The sequence below is a fragment of the Lagenorhynchus albirostris genome, chromosome 18 (genome assembly GCF_949774975.1).
Source record: "Lagenorhynchus albirostris chromosome 18, mLagAlb1.1, whole genome shotgun sequence".
Taxonomy (NCBI): Eukaryota; Metazoa; Chordata; class Mammalia; order Artiodactyla; family Delphinidae; genus Lagenorhynchus; species Lagenorhynchus albirostris.
In genome coordinates, this window is record NC_083112.1 from 15,545,327 (window position 1) to 15,567,418 (window position 22,092).

The following is a 22,092-nucleotide window of genomic DNA, read 5'->3' on the forward strand; positions in this document are numbered from 1 at the left end:
AAATGGGCAGAAGACCTCAATAGACATTTCTCCAAAGAAGACATACAGATGGCCAATAAGTACATGAAAAGCTGGTCAACATCACTAATCATTAGAGAAATGCAAATCAAAACTACAATGAGGTATCACCTCACACCAGTTAGAATGGGCACCATCAGAAAATCTACAAACAACAAATGCGGGAGAGGGTGTGGAGAAAAGGGAACCCTCTTGCACTGTTGGTGGGAAAGTAAATTGATACAACCACTATGGAAAACAGTATGGAGGTTCCTTAAAAAGCTAAACATAGAATTACCATATGACCCAGCAATTCCACTACTGGGCATATACCCAGAGAAAACCATAATTCAAAAAGACACATGCACCCCAATGTTCATCGCAGCACTGTTTACAATAGCCAGGTCATGGAAGCAGCATAAATACCCACTGACAGACAAATGGATAAAGAAGATGTGGTACCTATATACAATGGAATATTACTCAGCCATAAAAAGGAATGAAATTGGGTCATTTGTAGAGACATGGATGGATCTACAGACTGTTATACAGAGTGAAGTAAGTCAGAAAGAGAAAAACAAATATCGTATATTAATGCATATATGGAATCTAGAAAAATGGTACAGATGAACCAGTTTGCAAAGAAGAAATAGAGACACAGATGTAGAGAACAAACATATGAACACCAAGGGAAGAACCGGGTGTGGTGTGGTGGTGGTGGGATGAATTGGGAGATTGGGATTGACATATATACACTAATATGTATAAAACAGGTAACTAATAAGAACCTGCTGTATAAAAGATAAATAAAATAAAATAATTTATCAGTTTTTTTGGGTTTTTTTGCGGTACGCGGGCCTCTCACTGTTGTGGCCTCTCCCGTTGCGGAGCACAGGCTCCGGACACGCAGGCTCAGCGGCCATGGCTCACGGGCCCAGCCGCTCCGCGGCATGTGGAATCTTCCCGGACTGGGGCACGAACCCGTGTCCCCTGCATCGGCAGGTGGACTCTCAACCACTGCGCCACCAGGAAGCCCTCCTGGGCCCTTTGTATTCAACCTTCCCCCCCCCGCCCCCACTTTGTGGCCTCTAAGAACCACTGATCTGCTTTCTAATCACTATTGTTTTGCCTTTTCTAGAATTTCATGTAAATGAAATCATAAGGTCTGTGGTCCTTTGTATCTGGCTTCTTAAATGTAATGCCATGTTTTTGAGATGCATCCACTGTGAGATAGAAAATATATATTGGTCTCTGCCCCCAGTTCCTGGCACAGAACTCCTGAAATGCTTGTAAATTCCTTAGTGATGAGAGTACTAGGAGTATCTCATGCTCTAATGAGGCGACTCTGGGTGGGCTCCTGGAGGGCTCCTGGATGGGGGCTGGTCACCGGAACAACCAAGTCATGATTAGAAGCTTGGAATTTTCAGCCCCCATCCCCACCCCTAAGATAGGCTGGGACCTGGTACCCTTTACCAGAGGGCTTGAACTTGCACCTGCACCTGGACAAATGTCTCTTCCAGCAACAGAATACAAAGAAACTAAAATAACGGCATGCATGACCCAGTTGGGGCAATTGTGAACAATAAGATACAAAAAGGCCACAAACCAGCCACCATTTCCGAGGTGCCGAGAGCAAAAGCAGGGTACTGGGCATGACCCTGTGGATCATATCTTCACTTCATCTTCATCACCCTATGGCTGTTCATCTGTATCCTTTATCACATCTTTTAATAAACTGGTAAATGTAAGTTAGTGTTTCTCTAAGTTCTGTGAGCCACCCTAGTAAATTAATTGAACCCAAGGAGGGGGGTCACCGGAACCTGCAATCTCTAGTCGGTCCATCAGAAGCACAGGTGATAACCTGGGCTTGTGACTGGCATCTGAAGTGTAGGGGGTGGGGGCGGTCTTGTGGAACCGGGCCTTTAACCTGTAGGAGCTGACACTAACTCTGTAGTGTTAAGAATTGAGTTAACTTACAGGACACCCAGCTGGTGTCACAGGGAAGTGCTTATTGGCGGTGGGGGGGAATCTCCAAATATTTGGTGAGCAGAAATGTCAGGAATGAAATGTTTCGTGTAGAAGTAAAGGATACACACTGGAAAGAAACGCAGTAGAGAAGGACTGTGTTTTTCCCCGCTTAGGAGGGAAAAAATCGAGTTTTTCCATTTTATCCATGTTGCTGTGTTTATCAGTATTTCGTTCCCTTTGATTGCCAAGTAGCGGTCGATTATATGGCTATGTCACAACTGGTTTAACCGTTCATCCATTGATGGAGATTTGAGTTATTTTCTGCTTAGGTCTATTATGAACGAAACTGCTATAAACATTCGTGTACATTTGTTTTCCTTTCTCTTGGGCAAATACCCAAGGACAGTAATTGCTGGATCATATGGTAAATGCATGTCAAACTTCATGAGAAACTGCCCAGCTGTCTTCTTCAGTAGCTATACCCTTTTTGTATTAGTACCAGCAGTGTAGGAGAGTTCCAGTTCCTCGCCAAACCTTGGTAATTCATCATTTTAGTAGCTGCATAGTGAGTGGTATTTCATTATGAGCAGAGATTGAACCCAGACCACAGCAGTTGAAAGCCCGGAATCCTAACCACTAGGCCACCAGGGAACTCCCTCATTGTGATTTTAATTGCATCCTTTTTTTTTTTTTAAATTTTTTGGCCGTGCAGCCTGGCACGGGGGATCTTAGCACCCCCTGCGTTAGAAGGGTTGAGTCTTAACCACTGGACCGGCAGGGAAGTCCCTGCATCTTCCTGATGACCAGTGATGTTAGGCATCTTTCCATGTGCTTGTCTTCAGTTCCTGTATCTTCTTTGTGAAGTGCAATTTTCTGGCACATTTAAATAATTTTGTCAGAGTTCTTAGTATTCTAGATAAAAGTCCTTTACGCAAATGTTTTGCAAATATTTTCTTTGACTCTGTAGCTTACTTTGTAGTTTTCTAAAGAGTCTTTTGAAGAGCAAAAAAGTTGTTTAATGAAATCCAGTGTATTGTTTCTTTTTTAGTTCATGTTGTCTCCTGTTTAAGAAATCGCTAAGATTTTCTCCTGTGTTTTCTTCTAGAAGTTTTATAGTTTGGGTTCTTTTGTTTAGGTCTAGTTCTATTTTGAGGTTTACTTTGGTTTGTTTTGTGAGGGTTTTTTTGTTCAAGAGGTGAGGTAAGGGTCACGGTTAATATTTTGTATGTGGATATCCAGACGTCCCAGCACAATTTGCTGGAAAGATCATTCCTCTCATCCATCAGGTTGTCTTAGAAATTTCGTAGAAAATCAATTGGCCACAGAGGATTGAATATATTTCTGGAATCTCTATTGTATTCCAGTGATTTTTTTTTTTTGTCTTTCCTTACACCAGCACTACACTGTCTTGATTACTGTGGCTTTATAATATATCTTGAAATCAGGTAGTGTAAGTCCTCCAACTTTTTGTTTCAAAATTGTTTGCCTCTCCAGATCCTATGCATTTCCATCTGAATTTTAGAATCCAATTGTCAATTTCTATAGAAATGTCTTCTAGGATTTTGACTGAGAAGGGAATGAACAGATCAACTTGGAGAGAATGTACCTCTTACATACAGGATCTTCTGATCCATAAGCATATTATATCTCTCCATTTATTTAGGATTTATTTCTTTCCACGTTTTGTACTTTTGAACAGAATGTTTTGCCAGAACTTCCTAGCTTCTGAACCCAACAGTTCCTTCCAGTCCCAATCCTACTAAACCTCTTCAGTGGTCAACCCTGGACCATTCCCTCTTTCTTGAGGCTCCCTCCTCCCTGGACTTTGTGCCATCACTCTGTCCTTATCTTCCTTCTATTCCTTGGACGATCCCACCCTTTCCTCTCACAGGCGCTCTTCCTGTTTCACATGACCACAGGACGAACAACTGAAGCTGATCGTCAGTTCCCCAGGTGGCTGCAGTTCCGTGGTTGGCTGTGGTTGGCAGAGACCTGTAATGGAAGGAAGTCTTCTCTTTGGATCTTTTAGAAAACGATCTGCCTTCTCTCCAACAATTGTGGGACAATGATATTTTTAAAGTGTCTTTAAACGATACCCGTCTTGGAATGGGTGAGTCTGGAGATTAGAGCAGAATTACCAAGTTGGAAAACCTCACCATCTCAGCCTACTGAGATCTTCCACAGTTTCATTTTAGTCGCTTTCTTTTTTTTAACCACTCCCACTTTTTTTTTTTTTTTTTTTTTTTTTTGAGGTACGCGGGCCTCTCACTGTTGTGGCCTCTCCCGTTGCGGAGCACAGGCTCCAGACGCGCAGGCTCAGTGGCCATGGCTCACGGGCCCAGCCGCTCCGCGGCATGTGGGATCTTCCCAGACCGGGGCACGAACCCGCGTCCGCTGCATCGGCAGGCGGACTCTCCACCACTGCGCCACCAGGAAGCCCCACTCCCACTTTTAAAGATACTGATATTCACATATCGTAAAATTAAGTGATCAGTTCAGTCAGTGGCATTAATACATTCACAGTGTTGTACAAGCATCACCTCCACTTAGTTCCAAAACATTTCCATCATTCCAAAGTAAAGCCCCCTACCTGTTAAGTGGTCTCTCCCCATTCCCCTCTAACCCCAGTCCCTGGCAGCCCACAAACTGTGTTATGTCTCTATGGATTTATCTATTCTGTAATTTATTTATTTATTTTGGGCTGCATTTGGGTCTTTGTTTCTGCTCACGGGCTTTCTCTAGTTGCAGCAAGCAGGAGCTATTCTTCAGTTGCCGAGCGCGGGCTTCTCATTGTGGTGGCTTCTCTTGTTGCAGACCACGGTCTCTAGGTGCATGGGCTTCAGTAGCTGTGGCACAAGGGCTCAGTAGTTGTGGCACATGGGCTTAGTTGCTCCGCGGCATGTGGGATCTTCCCGGACCAGGGATTTAACCTGTGTCCCCAGCACTGACAGGAGGATTCTTAACTACTGCACCACCAGGGAAGTCCCTTGAGTCACTTTTTACCTGTTCTATTTTGTTAAACTGTTCTCTGTTGCTTAATGGGAATCCCTGGTTACCCAACCTGTCTGATGAAACTTTAGTAAATAATAATATTCACAGTAGTATCTAAACAGCAGTGATGTCTTAGGGATGGTGATGGGTGCTGTTTGGCTGTTGGTCCTCCCAGAGTTAGCCTTAAGTGTAGGCAAAGTTACACTAAAAATGAGACATTTCATCAAGAAAAGAAAACTACAGAATATCCCAAATTAATTTCCCAAACTAATTTAGCAAGATGCTAACATAAGATGCTGACGGAAAAAACAGGGAAAGATGGGAAACACTGACCACAGTTGAGAGCCATCTGTGGAGGCCCTCACACATGGGCAGGGAAGATAGAAGTTGCAGCTTGTCATCTCTGTCTCCATGTTTAAAACCTGGCTGAAACAGTCCAGCTAAACCTAGCTTCAGTGATCAAGCAAGACCGAGAAATGGTATGACCCCTGTGCTTAAAAGCAGAAAGGCACAGTCCAGAACTCTCCCTCTCTCCCCCCGCACCACCCACAAAACCATCTAGCTCTGAGTTATTTCATTCTGTCTTATCCATTGGGTGTTTGTGCGGGTTTTGTGAAGGTAATATTTTTAGATGAGGACTGAAAGATTATGGCAACCCACTTAAACGTACAAACACACAAAATGAATACAACAAATGCTGAATTTACCTTCACAGGATTATAAAAGAAAGGTCTATCCCCATTTTAGCCCTTTCTCTTCCTCTCTTTTTCTCATCTGGTAATTGGGTAGTACAGAGGGAAGTAGACCCTAATTTTAGTTCCTCTTTTCAATCTGTGCAAACGTGGACAAATAACTTCTGAGTCTGTCACCTTATCTGTGAAACAGGAGATGATAACGTCCCACTTCAGAGCTGTGATGCCGCAATGAAGTAATATTTGTGAAAAGGAAATACACATGCTCTAGGTACAGTAGTGGGTGCTTATAATCCTCCTCCTCACTGAACACTCCAAACAGCACTTTTCTCCTCTGCCTTCCTCAATGCACTGTGAGCGTCTAAAGACGAGAGCTATCTGCTACAGGGACTTCGCTCCGACTCCTCCCAAGTTGCCAAGTCCAAGACAAGAGCGCTGTTTATGTTTGAAAACCTAGGGATTCAGTCCCGAGAGGTCCTAACTGAACTAGGCGGTCTCAAGCCCCGCCCCTGCAGACACAGAGCAGGCCCCTCGCCCCTCTTCGCCCATTGGCCCATTCAATTCACGCCGGGCACCAATGGGCGGAGGCGGCGGTCGCGCAGTCTAAGGCCGAGCCCAGGGCGTAGTGGGGCAGTGTGCGGCCGCTCCGGCTTGACGGAGACTGTGGCGGTCGAGCTCGAGACGCGTCCCCCTGCCCGGAGCTGCGATGAGCACCCCAGCCGTGCCCCAGGACCTGCAGCTGCCCCCGAGTCAGAGGGCCCAGTCCGCGTTCAGAGGTGAGGGCCGCGGTGCCAGGAGCGGCCGCCGCGGCCGCGGGGGCATGACTCAGGCACGGCTATCAGGGCCTTGGGTTCGCAGACCAGTTTCCGCCCAGTTCAGTTGTGCGATAAGTCTGGACAGGGTTTGTGAAATGGACAATCGGAGTGGTACCCGCTCCGTGGTGTTAGTGTGCGGGTTGAACGCGTCGCGTGCGGTCGCGACCCACTGGCGGCGGCGACGGGCTTCGATGAGAGGATCCGTTTAGCCGGGGGGTGGGGTGGGGTGGGGTCGGAGGAGTGTGCGGGGCTCCGGCAGGGACCCGCGTTGGGGACCCGGGCCCGCGGAGGCGAGGCCGCGTCAGTGCTGGAAGCTGACTGCGCCTGCGCAGGGCGCTCCCGCCTCCTGAGTCGGGAGTTAATTTCTGGAGGGAGGGGAGTTTTCAACTGATGCTTCAGATTTAACACATGTCGCCTTCGACTTTATAGAAATCTAGGGTTAGCTGCGTCTTCAGAAATAATAGATATTTCTTGTCCTACACGTGGGAAAACAGGAAAGAAATTCGCACCCAATTCTGGTAAATTAGAACTTGGAGTCTGGTGTCTCTACCATTTAGCTTCTTAAAACTTGGCTTTCAGGAGCTGTATGTTGAAAATGATGTTCTCCAGACTTTTCACTTTCAGACAGTAGAGAATGTGATTCTTGTACAGAGTGGTTATGGGGACCAGTTATAGTAACAGTCATTTCAAAATGTGATTATTTCTCAAAGGCAGTACTGAACTGGGAAATTTTCTGTTATACATAAGATGTAATCTCAAGCAGAACATTTTTCGAAGTTAAATCTTCGTTTAGTCAGTATTTTATTTGATGTTGTTATTGCAGCTGATGTTGACCTGTAGCTCATTTGTTATTTAGAGCAAAGAAGACAAAAACTCAAGGAGCATCTGTTAAAAAGAAAAACTTTTTTTGCATACAAACAGGAAAATCAGATATTATCCAGGTGAGTCAAATTTTTTTCACTTCACATCTGTCAAATTATATCAGAGCTATCCAGTAAAGATGTAATGTGAGCCACACATGTAATTTAAAATTTTCTAGTAGCCCCATTTTTAAAGTTTTGTTTTTAAAGATGAAATGAATTTTAATACATTTTATTTAATCCAGTATTTTAATTTGTATTTCTTTATATTAGGTACTCTACTTATTGATATATTTTGTGTTGATGAATGCTTCATACCCTTCTCCAGGGTGGAAAATACTCAGATTCTGCTATGTTTAGGAGATAGAGCTGGCAGGACTTGGTGATGGATTAGATATGGGATGTAAAAGAAAAAATAGAGTTGAAGATGATCCTTAATGTTCCAGGGTAAAGCAGGCTAAAGAGATATGACAACTAAATTCAATACCTGACCCTTATACTGTATTTAATAGTGGAAAGGGAAATGCTATAAAGGACATTATCAGGTCCGTTTTCAACTATGAACAATAGATTAAAATGGTTAAGGTAAATTTATGAATTTGATAACTGTTCTGTGGTTATGTAAGAAAATTCCTATTTTTAGGAAATAAACATTTAAGTATTTAAGGGTAAAGAGGCATCATGTATGTAACTTAACTTGAAAGGTTCAGATAAAAAGTTGTGTATACTCCACACATAGACATGTTCAGAAAGAGTGCAAATGATAATGCAAATGGGATAAAATGTTAACAATAGGCAAATCTGGATAAAGAGTTTGAATTATTTATAATTTTGCAACTTTATATAAGTTTGGCATTGTTTCCAAATAAAAATTATTTTTTAATTTTTTTACTCTACATTAATTAGTTGCTTTTCTTTAGAATAAACATTTTCTTTCACAAATCCCAATTTTTTGTTTAAGACAAAAGATGATCCTAGACTTTTGATTTGAATAACTGAGTGGATAGCGATACCATATATTGAGATGGGAAGCCTGAGGGAGGAGTGGGAGAATGGGGAGTTCTGTTCTGACTATGTTAAGTCTGAGGCAGCAATAAGACATCTAAGTGGAGATGCCAAATAGCGATGTGTCTGAAGTTCAGGGGTGAGAATGGGACTACAGATATAAACTTGGGAGTTGTCAGTGTGTAGATGGTATTTCTTTAAACCTTGGGGTGGAATGAGATTACTAGAGAGAAAGCAAAGAGAACATTAATTCACATAAGACAGTGACTCTCAACTACTTATTTAAATAAGGAATCCAACTGGGTCGTGGGGTTTAGAGTACTCTTATACACAATGGGAAGAAAAGAACATTCTAAACTCAACTATACAGAAATCAAATTTTGCTGACTCTAAAATGTACATTTTGTTCACATTTTTACGTCTCTGAACTTGAAATCTGCCTTAGAATCCAAGGCATATCCAACTGACCCTTTTTTTTCCCTTCGTTGGAATACAAAATCACTTGCTAAGAGATTCTCACAGCCTGTACTAACCTATACTGTAGCCTGTACTAGCCTATATCTATAAAAAGGGAGTTTAAGTTTAATTCTTGAAGAAGCTTTTGCTTTGTATATACATATATTCTAAATGCAATGCTATTTAGAAACTAAAATCCACATGATTAATAAATTAAGTTGTGAGTGTGTGTGGAAATTTTTGAATTTCTTTCGGGAGAACTATTTATAAAAATTTTTTTTCAATGTAAGTCTGGTACTAAGTACTTAAAACTAACCAAAGAAAATGTTGCTTAATAAAGATTTTTGAAGACTTGTTTGAATGACTAGAGAATGGTTTAGAATGAGATTGTGGGGGGAGGGTATTAAGGCTTGTAAGAAAATACTTTTAAATTCCTCAGCCGTCTTGTTTACACTATTAAATCACCCTATAATAAAGAAGAGTTTTGCTTAGGACAAAGCTCAGTTCTTGCCTCAGTTTAAAACAGCAAAGTCAGATAATTGTTATATCCTCCCATACCTCCCCCAGAAAAGGAAACTTCCTTGGTATGGACTTTTTTTTTTTTTTTAAGTGATAGAGACCAGAGAGTGAGGATATCTGAAGGCCAGATCCAAGAAGAGACAAAAGTTCTGGAACTTAAGGCAAAAATGGTAAGATATGGAATAGCCCTCCTAAATGTTCCCTTTCCCCTCATTCCTAAAGAAGGTTTTTTCCTAAACTCTTTCTGAAAGATTTGTCTTTAACTAATTTGTCTTTAACTCTTCTAGACTGATAAAGAGAATGTCGGTAGACCTACTGGGATCAAGAATAGTATAACAATGGAAAAAAACTGTATTCCTTTAAAACCTTGTAATGAATTAACCAATTCAACTACAGCAGTTGATACACCTAATTTTGAGGATAATAATCAAACTCTGCCATTGTTACCAATTAAAGATGACCCCCAAAGTCAACATATGACGTTAAGCCAAGCATTTCACCTTAAAAACAACAGTAAAAAGAAACAAATGACTACAGAAAAACCAAAGCAAGATGCGAACATGCCCAAGAAACCTGTGCTTGGATCTTATCGTGGCCAAATTGTTCAGTCTAAGATTAATTCCTTTAGAAAACCTCTACAAGTCAAAGATGAGAGTTCTGCAGCAACGAAGAAACTTTCAGCTACTGTCTCGAAAGCCACAAAGTCTCAGCCTGTACACGCCAGCAGTGTAACAGTGAAAAGTGATAGAGCCTCACATATGACGACTGCCACTAAATTTGTGAGCACTACATCTCAGAGCAGTCAACTTGTGCGACCTTCTATTAGAAGTCACCACAGTAATAACCAGAACACCATGAAACAAGACATCAGTAGGACGTCTGCCAGTGTTACAGTTAGGAAAGGGCCTCGAGAGAAAGAATTATTACAGTTAAATACAGTTTCATCTATTATCAAAACCAGTTCTTCTCAGGACATAAAAAGAAATAAGACACTATCAAGAAGCATGACATCTGAAATGGTAGCCAGGCCTGCTTCGTCTTCTAATACTAAACTGATAGAAAAGTCAAAAAGCATTGACCAGCGCAGACATACCATGGTGAAAGCAGCTATTGATAGTAGATGGACTCAGCCCAGAGAAACTGCGGAGGAGAGAAAGTAAGTAGATGTAGTTTTGTTAGCTTCATTTTTAGTAGGGTACCATTTGTGAATTTGGCTTATCATTTCCTTGAATGTATTAGAGCTTTTTGTACATGGATTCTCTTCAGTCATGTGCAGATCAATTTAAGCAAATTTATGTCGTGGAACAGTATGTCCTAAGTTATTGTGCTTGAGTATGTTTAATTAGGTTGTTTTATGTAATCTAAGTTAAAATACTTAATAAAATTGAGAAATATTTTATAACCTCTCCATTTAAAAATGCATTCCTGGGGTCTTTGTGAGCATATCATTAACATTGATAGGTTCTGTATTTCTTTTTCTTCAAGCTGGTGAACTATGTATATGCCACCAGTGTAGAATTACTTAAAGACCTGAAATATTTTTTTAACTTTCACTGTATCTGACAGAAATCTGTTATCAGTATCACAGTAATGTTTATATGCTGCTTCTAACTGTAGGGCTCGTCTGAGTGAGTGGAAAGCTGGCAAAGGAAGAGTAATGAAAAGGCCTCCGAGCTCAGTGGTTACCCAGCCTGAGCCCGAAGCACAAAATGAAAAGCCAGTTGGATCCTTCTGGACTACCATGGCAGAAGAAGACGAACAGCGAGTGTTTACTGAAAAAGTGAACAAGACATTTTCTGAATGCCTAAACCTGATTAATGAGGTAGAGTCTTTTTCTTTATTTGTGTAGTAGTTTATAGTTTGCAAATTAACCTTCATCAACATTATCTCATTAAATTATACTGTCACTCTTTTTTGACCAATTAATGTGTCAGCAGTGTTATGGAGACTTACTGTTAATTGTGAGATTGTTTCTCTTTAGCCTTAAATGGACTACATTCTCACTGAGTTCATATAAATATATCAAATGGATACTTAGATTTTTTTCAGTTGAGTTGTAAATATTGTATTCCTCTAAGATGTTACCATAGAGTGGGCTGGGGGTGGATATTCACTCTGATACTTTTGTTTTTACATTCATTCAATATATTTACAATTTTTTTTCAACTTATTCCCATACTTTATCAAAGACTAGCAACACAAATTATTATCACAGATTAAATTTAACTAAAATAGTTGCAAGCAAAATCCCATTAATCTAAACCAATATCATCATGGCCTTGAACTGTAGCATTTTACGATTTGGACCAGAATTCCTATGTGTATGGTAATCAACTTCAGAGTGTTTTTTTTTTATTTCCTGACTTCTCCTAATTTTTTAAAAAATATATACGTGTAGGGCTTCCCTGGTGGCGCAGTGGTTGAGAGTCCGCCTGCCGATGCAGGGGACACGGGTTGGTGCCCCGGTCCGGGAAGATCCCACATGCCACGAAGCGGCTGGGCCCGTAAGCCATCGCCGCTGAGCCTGTGTGTCCGGAGCCTGTGCTCCGCAACGGGAGAGGCCACAACAGTGAGAGGCCCGCATACCGCAAAAAAAAAAAAAAAAAAATATATATATATATATATATATATATATATATACACATGTATATTTTAATATGTATAAGAATCATCTTAATATATTGTTTAACTGTCACTTATAGTTGTGAATTTCTTTTTATACATCTTTATTGGAGTATAATTGCTTCACAATGTTGTGTTAGTTTCTGCTGTACAACGAAGTGAATCAGCTGTACGCACACACGTATCCCCATATCCCCTCCTTCTTGAGCCTCCCTCCCACCCTCTCTATCCCACCCCTCTAGGTGGTCACAAAGCATCGAGCTGATCTCCCCGTCACTCACTAGTATCTAAGATCCATAGCAAGACTGAACATATAGAGTGTGATTTCAAACCTTTCTCTAGTCTTCATGAGCATCTTTCAACTTTTTGTGGTTCTGACAACCAGTGGAAATTATAGTCAGGGAAACTGATTCTCTTCTTATTTCTGCTCTGCTGGGGTTTTTTATTGATACTATGGAATTTTTCTGCCCTGCTACTTAACTATATATAGCTCTTAATTATGTAAACCATTACAGATTCATTTTAATCTTACTATCAAAACTTTTTGACAAAGATAATTGAAGAAGAAACTTGCAAGCTATTCTCATAAGCATTTGGTAAATGCAAAAATTCTAAATAAAGTATTAACAAATAGAATCTCATAAAGAGGATAAACATCAAGATCAAGTAGAGTTTTAGTCATTTTTTTACTAATATTTTTCTCAACTAGTATTTCTTTTTTCTTCTCTCTCTGACTTTTGACTGATATGCTTCTTGCTAGCCATTCAGAACAAGTCTGGAGTAAGGAGTATAATGGTGAATATTTTATGAATAATTTTCTACCAACCTTTTCTCTCTTTATCACTGACCTTGATTACAGTAAGTTTACTTAATTGTTCATAGTTTGTAGGCTAAATGACATCACTCACTTTATTTCTTGCTATTTTAGGGATGTCCAAAAGAAGAAGTATTGGTTACACTAAATGACCTGATTAAAAATATTCCAGATGCCAAAAAACTTGTTAAATATTGGATATGCCTCGCACGTGTTGAACCACTTACGAGTCCTATTGAAAATATTATCGCAATCTATGAGAAGGCCATTCTGGCAGGAGCTCAGGTGAGATTAAAACTTACTGGTCTTTATTATTACAGTGTAAATAATTCAGAATTATTTTGGAACACATCACCGCATAACTTGATAAAATTGTGGTTATATATGTGGCAGTGATGAACGTTTAAAGGCCACAAGGATTGCATATTATAAAGGCTGTTTCTCAACCTTCTAAAACTTGCTCATGTACTAGGGATAATCAGACCTTAGAAAATGGATATAAGCTGAAATGTGTATTTCATGAAACGTGCTGTGAGAAATATTTTAGCACAGCATGTCGTTTTGCACATTCTCTAGTTGAGAAATCTACTGGGAAACTGAATTTTCAATATTAAAATGTATTTATTGACTAGAAAGCAAATGGAATTAAATTAACTTTTAAAATGTTAGTAAGTTCTGATGGCTTTGTGAGAGAATTCTTTCACTTTAGGAGTATATCTTTACAGACTCACATTTATATGCCATATGTTTGGTCCAGAAAATGGCAATAAACTAATATCTCTGACATTATTACCACCATAGTGGTTTGATATTATACCTGTCACCTCTTCCTTGTGTGCTGCTACCAGAAAAACCCTGGGTATAGAAAAAAATGGTATCTTGAGGTTTTTTTGATTTGATTGGTTTGACATTTTGATTGGTTTGATTTGTGAATCAATGACATTTGATTGACATTTGATTGGTTTTGTTGTCTTTATGGTCAGATATTCCTAAAATGTATTTCCTTCTGACCAAGTTTCTCAGAAACGCATTCTTGGAAATTGTTTACAAAGAGAGTTTTTTAAAAAACTTTTTTAGCCTTTTCTTAAGAAAGGTCTCTATCCTTTAGTATCAGCAAAACCAGCAAATGCTATTTGATGTTTCACCTGAATCAAAAATCAAATATTCAGCAGATATTCTCTCTATGGCTATTATGTGTAAAACACTTTGCTGAAGGGTAATTGTATTTCACCGAATCTCACCTGGAAGAGAATGTTAGGTCCCTACTACATTGAACCAGAAGGGACGTTACTTACAGCAGCTTGTGACAGTATAGCTAGGATGCAAAACTAGAGCCAGGTGTTCACAGAGAAAGCAGTAGTGTAAAGAGAAAGATGTGAGACCAGAGCATAAATTGGAAAACAGGGATCAAAATTAGCCAAGAAAATTAAAAGCCAGATGGGTGAGTAGTTCAGGACTAAGTTCTAGAATTAAGAATATGAGCTTGAGCTTCTCTTTCGTATAATATTTTGAATATATTGCATTAGCAGGCATCGTGGTTCAAAGGAACATAGTAAGTACTTATAATATGTGACATATAATGGATGCTTTACTAAACTGTTGAATTTTTTTTTTTTTTTTTTTTTGCGGTACGCGGGCCTCTCACTGTTGTGGCCTCTCCCGTTGCGGAGCACAGGCTCTGGATGCGCAGGCTCAGTGGCCATGGCTCACGGGCCCAGCCGCTCCGCGGCATGTGGGATCTTCCCGGACTGGGGCACGAACCTGTGTCCCCTGCATCAGCAGGCGGACTCTCAACCACTGCACCACCAGGGAAGCCCCAAACTGTTGAATTTTTGAATAAATGAAATGTTAGGCTGATCAACCTTGAACTCTTCAGAAATGCATTTAATAGCATGTGAAACAAAAATATAACCATGGACTTGGATGTAGGGGAAAAGGAATAAACTAATATAAATTTAGAGAAACTTAATATAATCAGCTCTTTGATAGATATTAATAGTCTTAATTTGCTATTTGTTCATTCATTTTGTCCCTATCAGGTAAGCAGTAATATTTACCATAGGCTGAAGAAAAATTATGGGGAAATTTTTTAAACTGATGAAATTCTGTCCCTTAAGTTCATTTTTATTGGAAAAGACAGTCATATTTTTAATTGGAGTGGCAAAATAAGTGTTCTGAGAAAAATGGTCCAAGAATCATTGCTTTGTTATAAAATATGAAATTTAATCACTGGTTTTAATATTTTCAACTTGGACAACCTTAGTTAATGTCTGAGAATATAAAACTTATATGGGTCTGCTTTCTTCATTAAAAAAAATTAAGCCTATTGAAGAGATGCGACATGCAATTGTTGACATTCTTACAATGAAGAGTCAAGAAAAAGTTAAATTTGGTAAGTTAGTTTCTTTTGTTTTCTTCAAGTGAATTGTGATTTAATTAAATTTCTTTGCTGAATTATTTTTCTTTTATCTTTTTAAACTTTTTAAATATTTAAGTTGTTTCTTTCCTCATACTTCTGTTGACATACCTCTGAAATTCTTTGGCTTTACGTAGTATAAATAATTTTTAATTAGGAGGTCTGGTTTGAAACCCAAATTTGTTATCATGTGTCTGTGAAAGTTACCTTACCTTTCTAGGCTTTAATTTCCTGTCTTAAAAATGAGGCAGTTTGACTAGATGATCTAAAAGACGTTTTGGTTCAACAGAGAATATTTCTGTTTATGTTTGCTGTTATTATGCCCCAGTGGAACATACAGATGTATATGCTCTGATCTTACTGGCTATATTTAATAAAGGAGCTTAAGAGGGAATGGTCAGGGAGACAGGAGGAAAAACCAGGAAAGACTAGTATACCACAAACCAAAGGAGCAGAAAGGTTTAAGAATAGCCTAACCTACTGAAATGGGTGAAGGGCATCAAAAGATACAAATTACCAGTTATAAAATAAATAAGTCCTGGGCATACAAAGTACAGCATGGTGACTGTAGATAGTAACACTGTATTGCATATTTGAAAGTTGCTGAGAGAGTAGATCTTAAAAGTCCTCATCACAAGAAAAAAAATGTGTGTAACTATGTATGGGGAGAGATGGTTTCATTTCACAATATGTTCTGGTCATCATTTCATGATACATACAAATATCAAATCATGTTGTACACTTGAAACTAATACAATGTTCTATGTCATTTATACCTCAATTAAAGAAAAATTTTTTTAAGTATAACCTAATCCTGTGTCTTTGTGCTAAAGACAGCAAAGTAGAAATAAGAATTTTATAGAACCTTCTTCCTCATAATTCTCACTGGCTCTAAAGATATTTAGAAAGAGAAAACCAGTATTTAAACCTGGTTCAGTTATTCTACCTTTTTTTTCCTTAATAGAATTATACTAGTTAGTGGAATCTTTCCAGCTGGTAGAATATTTATCTTTAGATGGAAAAAGAAATGCTGTCCATAAACTCTTGGCTTTCGAAATATATAATTATAAATTCTAGGTATAAAATCCATTTTACAAATTAAAATTATTTGTAAACAGCAAGAAAACATCTTTGGGAAGTATAAGACAAATAATAAGAGAGAGAAGCACCACTTGGGTATCTGTCAGATTCCTTAATCCCAGAAATCCAAACTTGACTACATCACTTTTCCCTAAACCTTTTCCTTAGTTTGGTTCCCTATCTCAGTGACCGACACTGTCGAGTTCTCCAAGCCAGAAATCTTGGGGTTATATTTCACTCCTTCCCTCTTTTCCCACTTTCCCACCCCTGTTTCCTAGCCAATCAAATTCAGTTTAACTTCCTAGGCATCTCTTAAAATCCATCCACTTCTCTCCATCCTTACTCTCATTACTATAGTCACAATCACTGACAGCTCTTACGTGGACTACAACAATGGTTTCCTTACTTAGGTTCCTGCTTCTCTACTCTGCCTCCAATCTGTTCTCAAGACTGCAACCAAAATGCCCCATCATGTATCTGCTTAGATTCCTGATCCCAGCCTCTCTTGTCACTCCCTCTCCTACACATCCCTGATTGCTTTCTTTACTTTTTTTTAATTTCCTAGAAGGGGCTGTACTATCTCTCTTGCCTCTGGGTCTCTCCAAGCCAGTCTTCTACTTTTAACCTAATTCGTACCACAGTTCACCTATCACTTCCTTGAGGTAGCCTTCCCTGATGTCCACCTTTCCTCTCAACCCAACTAGATGAAATGCCCTGTTTTGTGCTCGCTGGTTTTCTCTGTGCAGTATTTTATGCACTTGATTGCTTGTTTGTCTTGTCTTTCAAGCTCTAAACGCTGTTGTCAAGGACTGGGTCTGATCTTCCTCGCCACTGCAGCCCCAGTACTACTGCAAAAATATTTGTTGAATTAATGAATCGATATTCCCTCTCTCCTTCCTTCAACTTATCCTCACTAAACCACATTCACTTTATCATGTAACTGAAATCATCACTTAGTAAAAATCTCTATCAATTTAAAAAAAGGAAAAAACCTAATAATTTCCTAATAATCAAATCTAAAGGTCTTTTCAGCTCAGTGGATTTACCAGGATGTCTCACAAGTATTTCACATCTAACATGTTTTATTTGGAATGCCTTGTCTTCCCTCGCTGCTTCCTCATACCACCATCTCTTCCTCCCAAAAAAGAAAAAAAAAAGAAAAAATCCTCCTTTGTCATTAAAGACTCTGAAGCAAGAAATTTTAGAAGGAATGCACACATCCACACTCATTCAGACCTTCATATGCGTTAATTTGTTAAGTCCTGACTCAGGAATAACACTAAACTTGGGCCCTTCCTTCCCACTGTCCACCTCTACCACCTTGCTCAGACTGTGGTAACAGCTTTGTTTTCTTACCATCACAGATCATTACCTTTTTTTTTTTTTTTTTGGTTGTGCTACACAGCATATGGGATCTTAGTTCCCCGACTAGGGATCAAACCCGTGCCCCTGCAGTGGAAGCACGGAGTCTTAACTGCTGGACCACCAGGGAAGTCCCACATATCATTACCTGCCATTCTAAACCGTTCTGTATAGTGACCAAATCTAATTATATCTGTCTCTCCAGTGAATTTTTTTGTTTGTTTGTGGTACGCGGGCCATTCACTGCTGTGGCCTCTCCCGTTGCAGAGCACAGGCTCCGGACACGCAGGCTCAGCGGCCATGGCTTACAGGCCCAGCCGCTCCGCGGCATGTGGGATCTTCCCGGACCAGGGCACGAACCCGTGTCCCCCGCATCGGCAGGCGGACTCTCAACCACTGCACCACCACGGAAGCCCTCCAGTGAATTTTTTTAACTAAAACTTCCTACCTGTCTGAACTCATCACCTCCTTCCCACATTTGCACCTTGCTCCTCACCCTATGTTCTAAGCACACTGGCCCTTTAATATTGTCTTAATGGATCATTTTCTTTTAAGCTTCATATCGAAATTGTCTTCCTTTGTCTTGTACTCATTTTTCAAGACCCTGCCAATCAAACCAATCAAATGACATTTCACAAATGTCATTTGTGAAGCCTTCCCTTGCCATCTCCCTGTCCCTCAAGCAAACTCAGTTATTTCTTTTTATGGGTTCCCATAACCTTTTGTTTTTACCTCAATTCAAGCATTTTCCTCATTTTATAATTATTTTAAAGCATGTCTGTTCCACAGAATGTGAACTTTTTAAAGGATGGGGATGATTTCCTTCTTATATTTGTATCTATAATCCCTGACACATAGGAGATAGTAAATATTTGTTAAATAATTGTTAGCAGTATTTGCTTAGAAAAACTAATGGTTAGGAGATGGCTGTTTGGTTCTTTTATTTTGAAAATCTGGCCAACTGTAAATAACTTTGTCTTCTGATTTTGTTCTTTAAATTTGACCAGAAGCTTAATCTATAAATCTGTTTCTATAGGAGAAAATACTGAGGAGGCTTGTGCGACCAAGGAACAAATCCAAGAAGCCACCATTGACGATACAAGTGTTAATCTGGGGTCAGAAAAACCGGAAATAGAAAATAAGCATCCTAGAAATGTGGTATTTCAGGGTTGTGAAAAAGAGCAAGATGACAAAACAAAAGACCCAACCAGTGATGTTAAAACCCCCAATACAGAAACTAGGGCGGGTTGCTTAATTAAATATAATGTGTCTACTACTCCATACTTGCAAAGGTAAACTTTTAAAATGTAATGTTCTCTGATTTGTTTTTATGCTTAGGATCATGCATGTGGTATTTTAAAATGTTTAAGAGAGCTTCCGATTAGAACTATTTGTTAATAGAAAGGTTTGAAACAAAATGTGATTGGAACATTTCACCTTTTAAATACTGTATTTGCTTTGCTTTTCCCTAAATATTGCCATTTTAAAAAAGAAAAACTTTTACATCATTTTTACTTTTATCTCTGTGTTATTAATAGCAGTGGGTTTTGGAACTGAGCGATTAGCCAATTCTATAGATATTCAAGTATCTACTGTGTACAAGTTGTAACAACAGGGAAATGAATAAGTTCCTTACTTATTGCAGGACCTCTTTCTGTAGGACAAGCAGTGACATGGTTGTAACATACAAGTTATAGTATGATAAATAGCATAAAAGTGTGAAGTGAAAATTTAACGTGTTTTTTAACTCTGGGAATAATTTTGTGTTTTTTTTAGTGTGAAAAAGAAGATGCAGTTTGATGAAACAAATTCTGCATTTAAAGAGCTCAAGTTTCTCACACCAGTTAGACGATCTCGACGTCTTCAAGAGAAGACTTCAAAATTGCCAGATATGTTAAAAGACCATTTTCCCTGTGTGTCTTCACTGGAGCAGTTAACAGAGTTGGGAAGTGAAACTGACGCTTTTGTGTGCCGCCCCAATGCAGCCCTGTGCCGCTTGTACTCGGAGACTGACACGACAGAAGAGAAGTGAAGCTCTGATAGGAGGTTGTATTATTTCGAGGGTGTTTGGTTGGTTGGTTTGTTGTGGCTTTTCATGTCCCTTAGGTCAAGAGTCGCCAAGTACCTAAGTATTCACGGCAGTCAGCGCTCCCACTAATGTCCACTCTATAGCAGGTGTTGCCTCCTGTGCGTCGGAAAGCTAATCCTACCTTGTCGATCTCAATAGACTGACTTTTCCTCTAAGACAGGTAAATTTTGTGAAGACAAGATTTAGCTTGCTTTCTCACCCAATTCTAGTAGCCCAGACTGCTGTGGTCTCCTGTGTCCCTGGGACTCTGCCCCTGGTTCTTCACTGTCACTCTCCAGCAATGCCAGTGAGTCTGCATCTGTGGTCTCTTGGCCTCTTTTTTCTTGTAGCCAAGGTCCCCGAGAGGGAAAGTTAACTAAATACTCCATTTCTAAGAGAAGATACTTTGTTGGAAGAAAGAAAATGTGCCAAACCTAGTGGGCATTCAGAACTTTAAATCTGAGTTCCTTTTTCTAACTTGACTATCCAAAATGTTAAAAATTTTAACTTCCATCACTTCTTTTGATATAGTTTATAGACTAATAGAAGGCAGTTAGAGAAGGAATATATAATATTTCATAAATGTCATCCTAGTTTAGGTAGTATTTCTAAAATAACTAATACTTAAAATTGATTTATTCCTTGTTATATAAAAACATCATGTCTCCTAAAACATTATAGTCATACACAGTAAGTAGGTCTCTGCTCCCCACACATAAATACCACCAGTAAAATTGTTTTGTAAGTCTCTGAACTAATACTTAAATAGCATACATCCTTCACCAACTCTACAGTTTCAAGTAAGGATTTAGTCATTGTAAAAGGTTAGATAGTTTTAAAACTGTGTAATATGAATGTGGTTGAAAATCACATACTTATTCTTATTTATGTTCATTAATTCCATTTGTATAATAGTGCCAGTCTTTGTTCTATTTATTGTCTTATGTTCTAGAGAGTAGGATTTTTATTCCTTTTAAGCTGTGTACCTAATATGTATACAATAAATGAAAACAGCTATATAACGATATTGCAATGACATTTCTTTCAACAAATATAAAATGCAATTTAACCAGGGTGAATAAATTTGAACCTTGCCTTTGAAATACATTATAGTGGGATTGGACTTTAGGTTTTTCAACACTTAAAATAAGTGTGTGCTTAATGGTGTATTTCCTTTTGAAAAATTATCAATCTACTTATCTAAAAATTAAAAAACTAATTCTTTAGGTTTTTTTCATCCTTTGTATGAATGATGCAAAATATGCCATTTTGAGATAAACTTCAAGCTGGCATATACTCTCAGCTTTGTAATATCCATACCATATGTTTCATTAGGCCATATAACATAGCTTGAAATATCTCAGTGAAAGAGAGCTGGAGATAAACTGTTCTGTTTGGACAGGTTTCATACAGTGTTGTTGTTTTTTTTTCCTCTTCAACTGAGGGAAAATCTATCTAAATCATCATAGTTCTAACACTTATTGACTAGTTGTAACTCCTTTCCAGATGCTTGAGAACAGTTAGCACATGTCTGACCTTGGTTTGTTCCAAGCTAAATATCTCCAAGAATGTGATGGACGGTGCATGAGCCTTGAAGTCCAACAGACCTACATTCAAAAGTTCTGCTCCTACCTTCTCTTAAAAGTTTCATGACTGTGGAGAAGCTACTTAGTTGAATCTCCTGTTTCTGAAGGGTGAAGTGGAGATAATCCGTTTTGGTCATTTTGTATCATTTTTATCTGCCTGTCCCCCCTGTTGAATGGCCAGAATGGGCACTTGACTGAAGCTGGACTGTCAGAATCCTTTCCACAGGTGTTTGGAATCAGGACTGAGAGTCAGTCTTTCCTATGTAGTTGGACCTGGAAAATGTAAATAGGCACTGGGTGACCGTTCGAAGGTTGGGGAGCAAAGATCACCAGAGAGAACAGTGAAGTAACTACCCAGAGAAAAGCAGGGGCTCCTGCCTGGGGTTTTCTCTTTTCTTTTCTTTTCTTTTTTTTAAATTTTAAAATGTTGGTTTTATTTTAAGACTCTCTTAACTGCTCCAGCAACCCCAGGCAGCCTCTACATCCCTCACACAGGACTCGTCCCAGCCGCCCCCCCCCAAACTATCCGAAGTTGTGGCCTCAGTGAGTTTTGAATTCGGCAGGAACTGAAATTATTTAGCGTCCCACAGGCAGGCAGCATCTTCACCAGAATGTGGTTTTCCGGTCCCCACCAGTATGTGCATTTTAGACAAGCAGTGAAACAGGTCAAGCTGGAGCTTTTGGCCCCCAGACAAGGTGGGGCAGCCAAGGCGGGAGAGGCGTTCGGAGCGGCCAGGCAGGGAGAGTCTCCAGAGCAGCGCAAGGCACTCCAGGCCAGGCTCTTCCAGGTTCTGACTCCACCCAGGACTTGAATTTTAAAGATTGTTTAAATATACGTTTT

At 39.4% G+C, this 22,092-nt stretch overlaps 1 protein-coding gene across 1 annotated transcript; it reads left to right on the forward strand.

Annotated features, from left to right (window-relative positions):
- Positions 1-6,276: 6,276 nt before the first annotated feature.
- CKAP2 (cytoskeleton associated protein 2) lies at positions 6,277-20,659 on the forward strand. Its single transcript, XM_060128947.1, has 9 exons — positions 6,277-6,424; positions 7,320-7,404; positions 9,395-9,473; positions 9,591-10,459; positions 10,921-11,125; positions 12,854-13,024; positions 15,062-15,131; positions 18,634-18,889; positions 19,374-20,659. Exons 1-9 carry the CDS (start codon positions 6,355-6,357, stop codon positions 19,627-19,629), a joined length of 2,061 nt encoding a protein of 686 aa, XP_059984930.1. The 5' UTR covers positions 6,277-6,354; the 3' UTR covers positions 19,630-20,659.
- Positions 20,660-22,092: the final 1,433 nt, after the last annotated feature.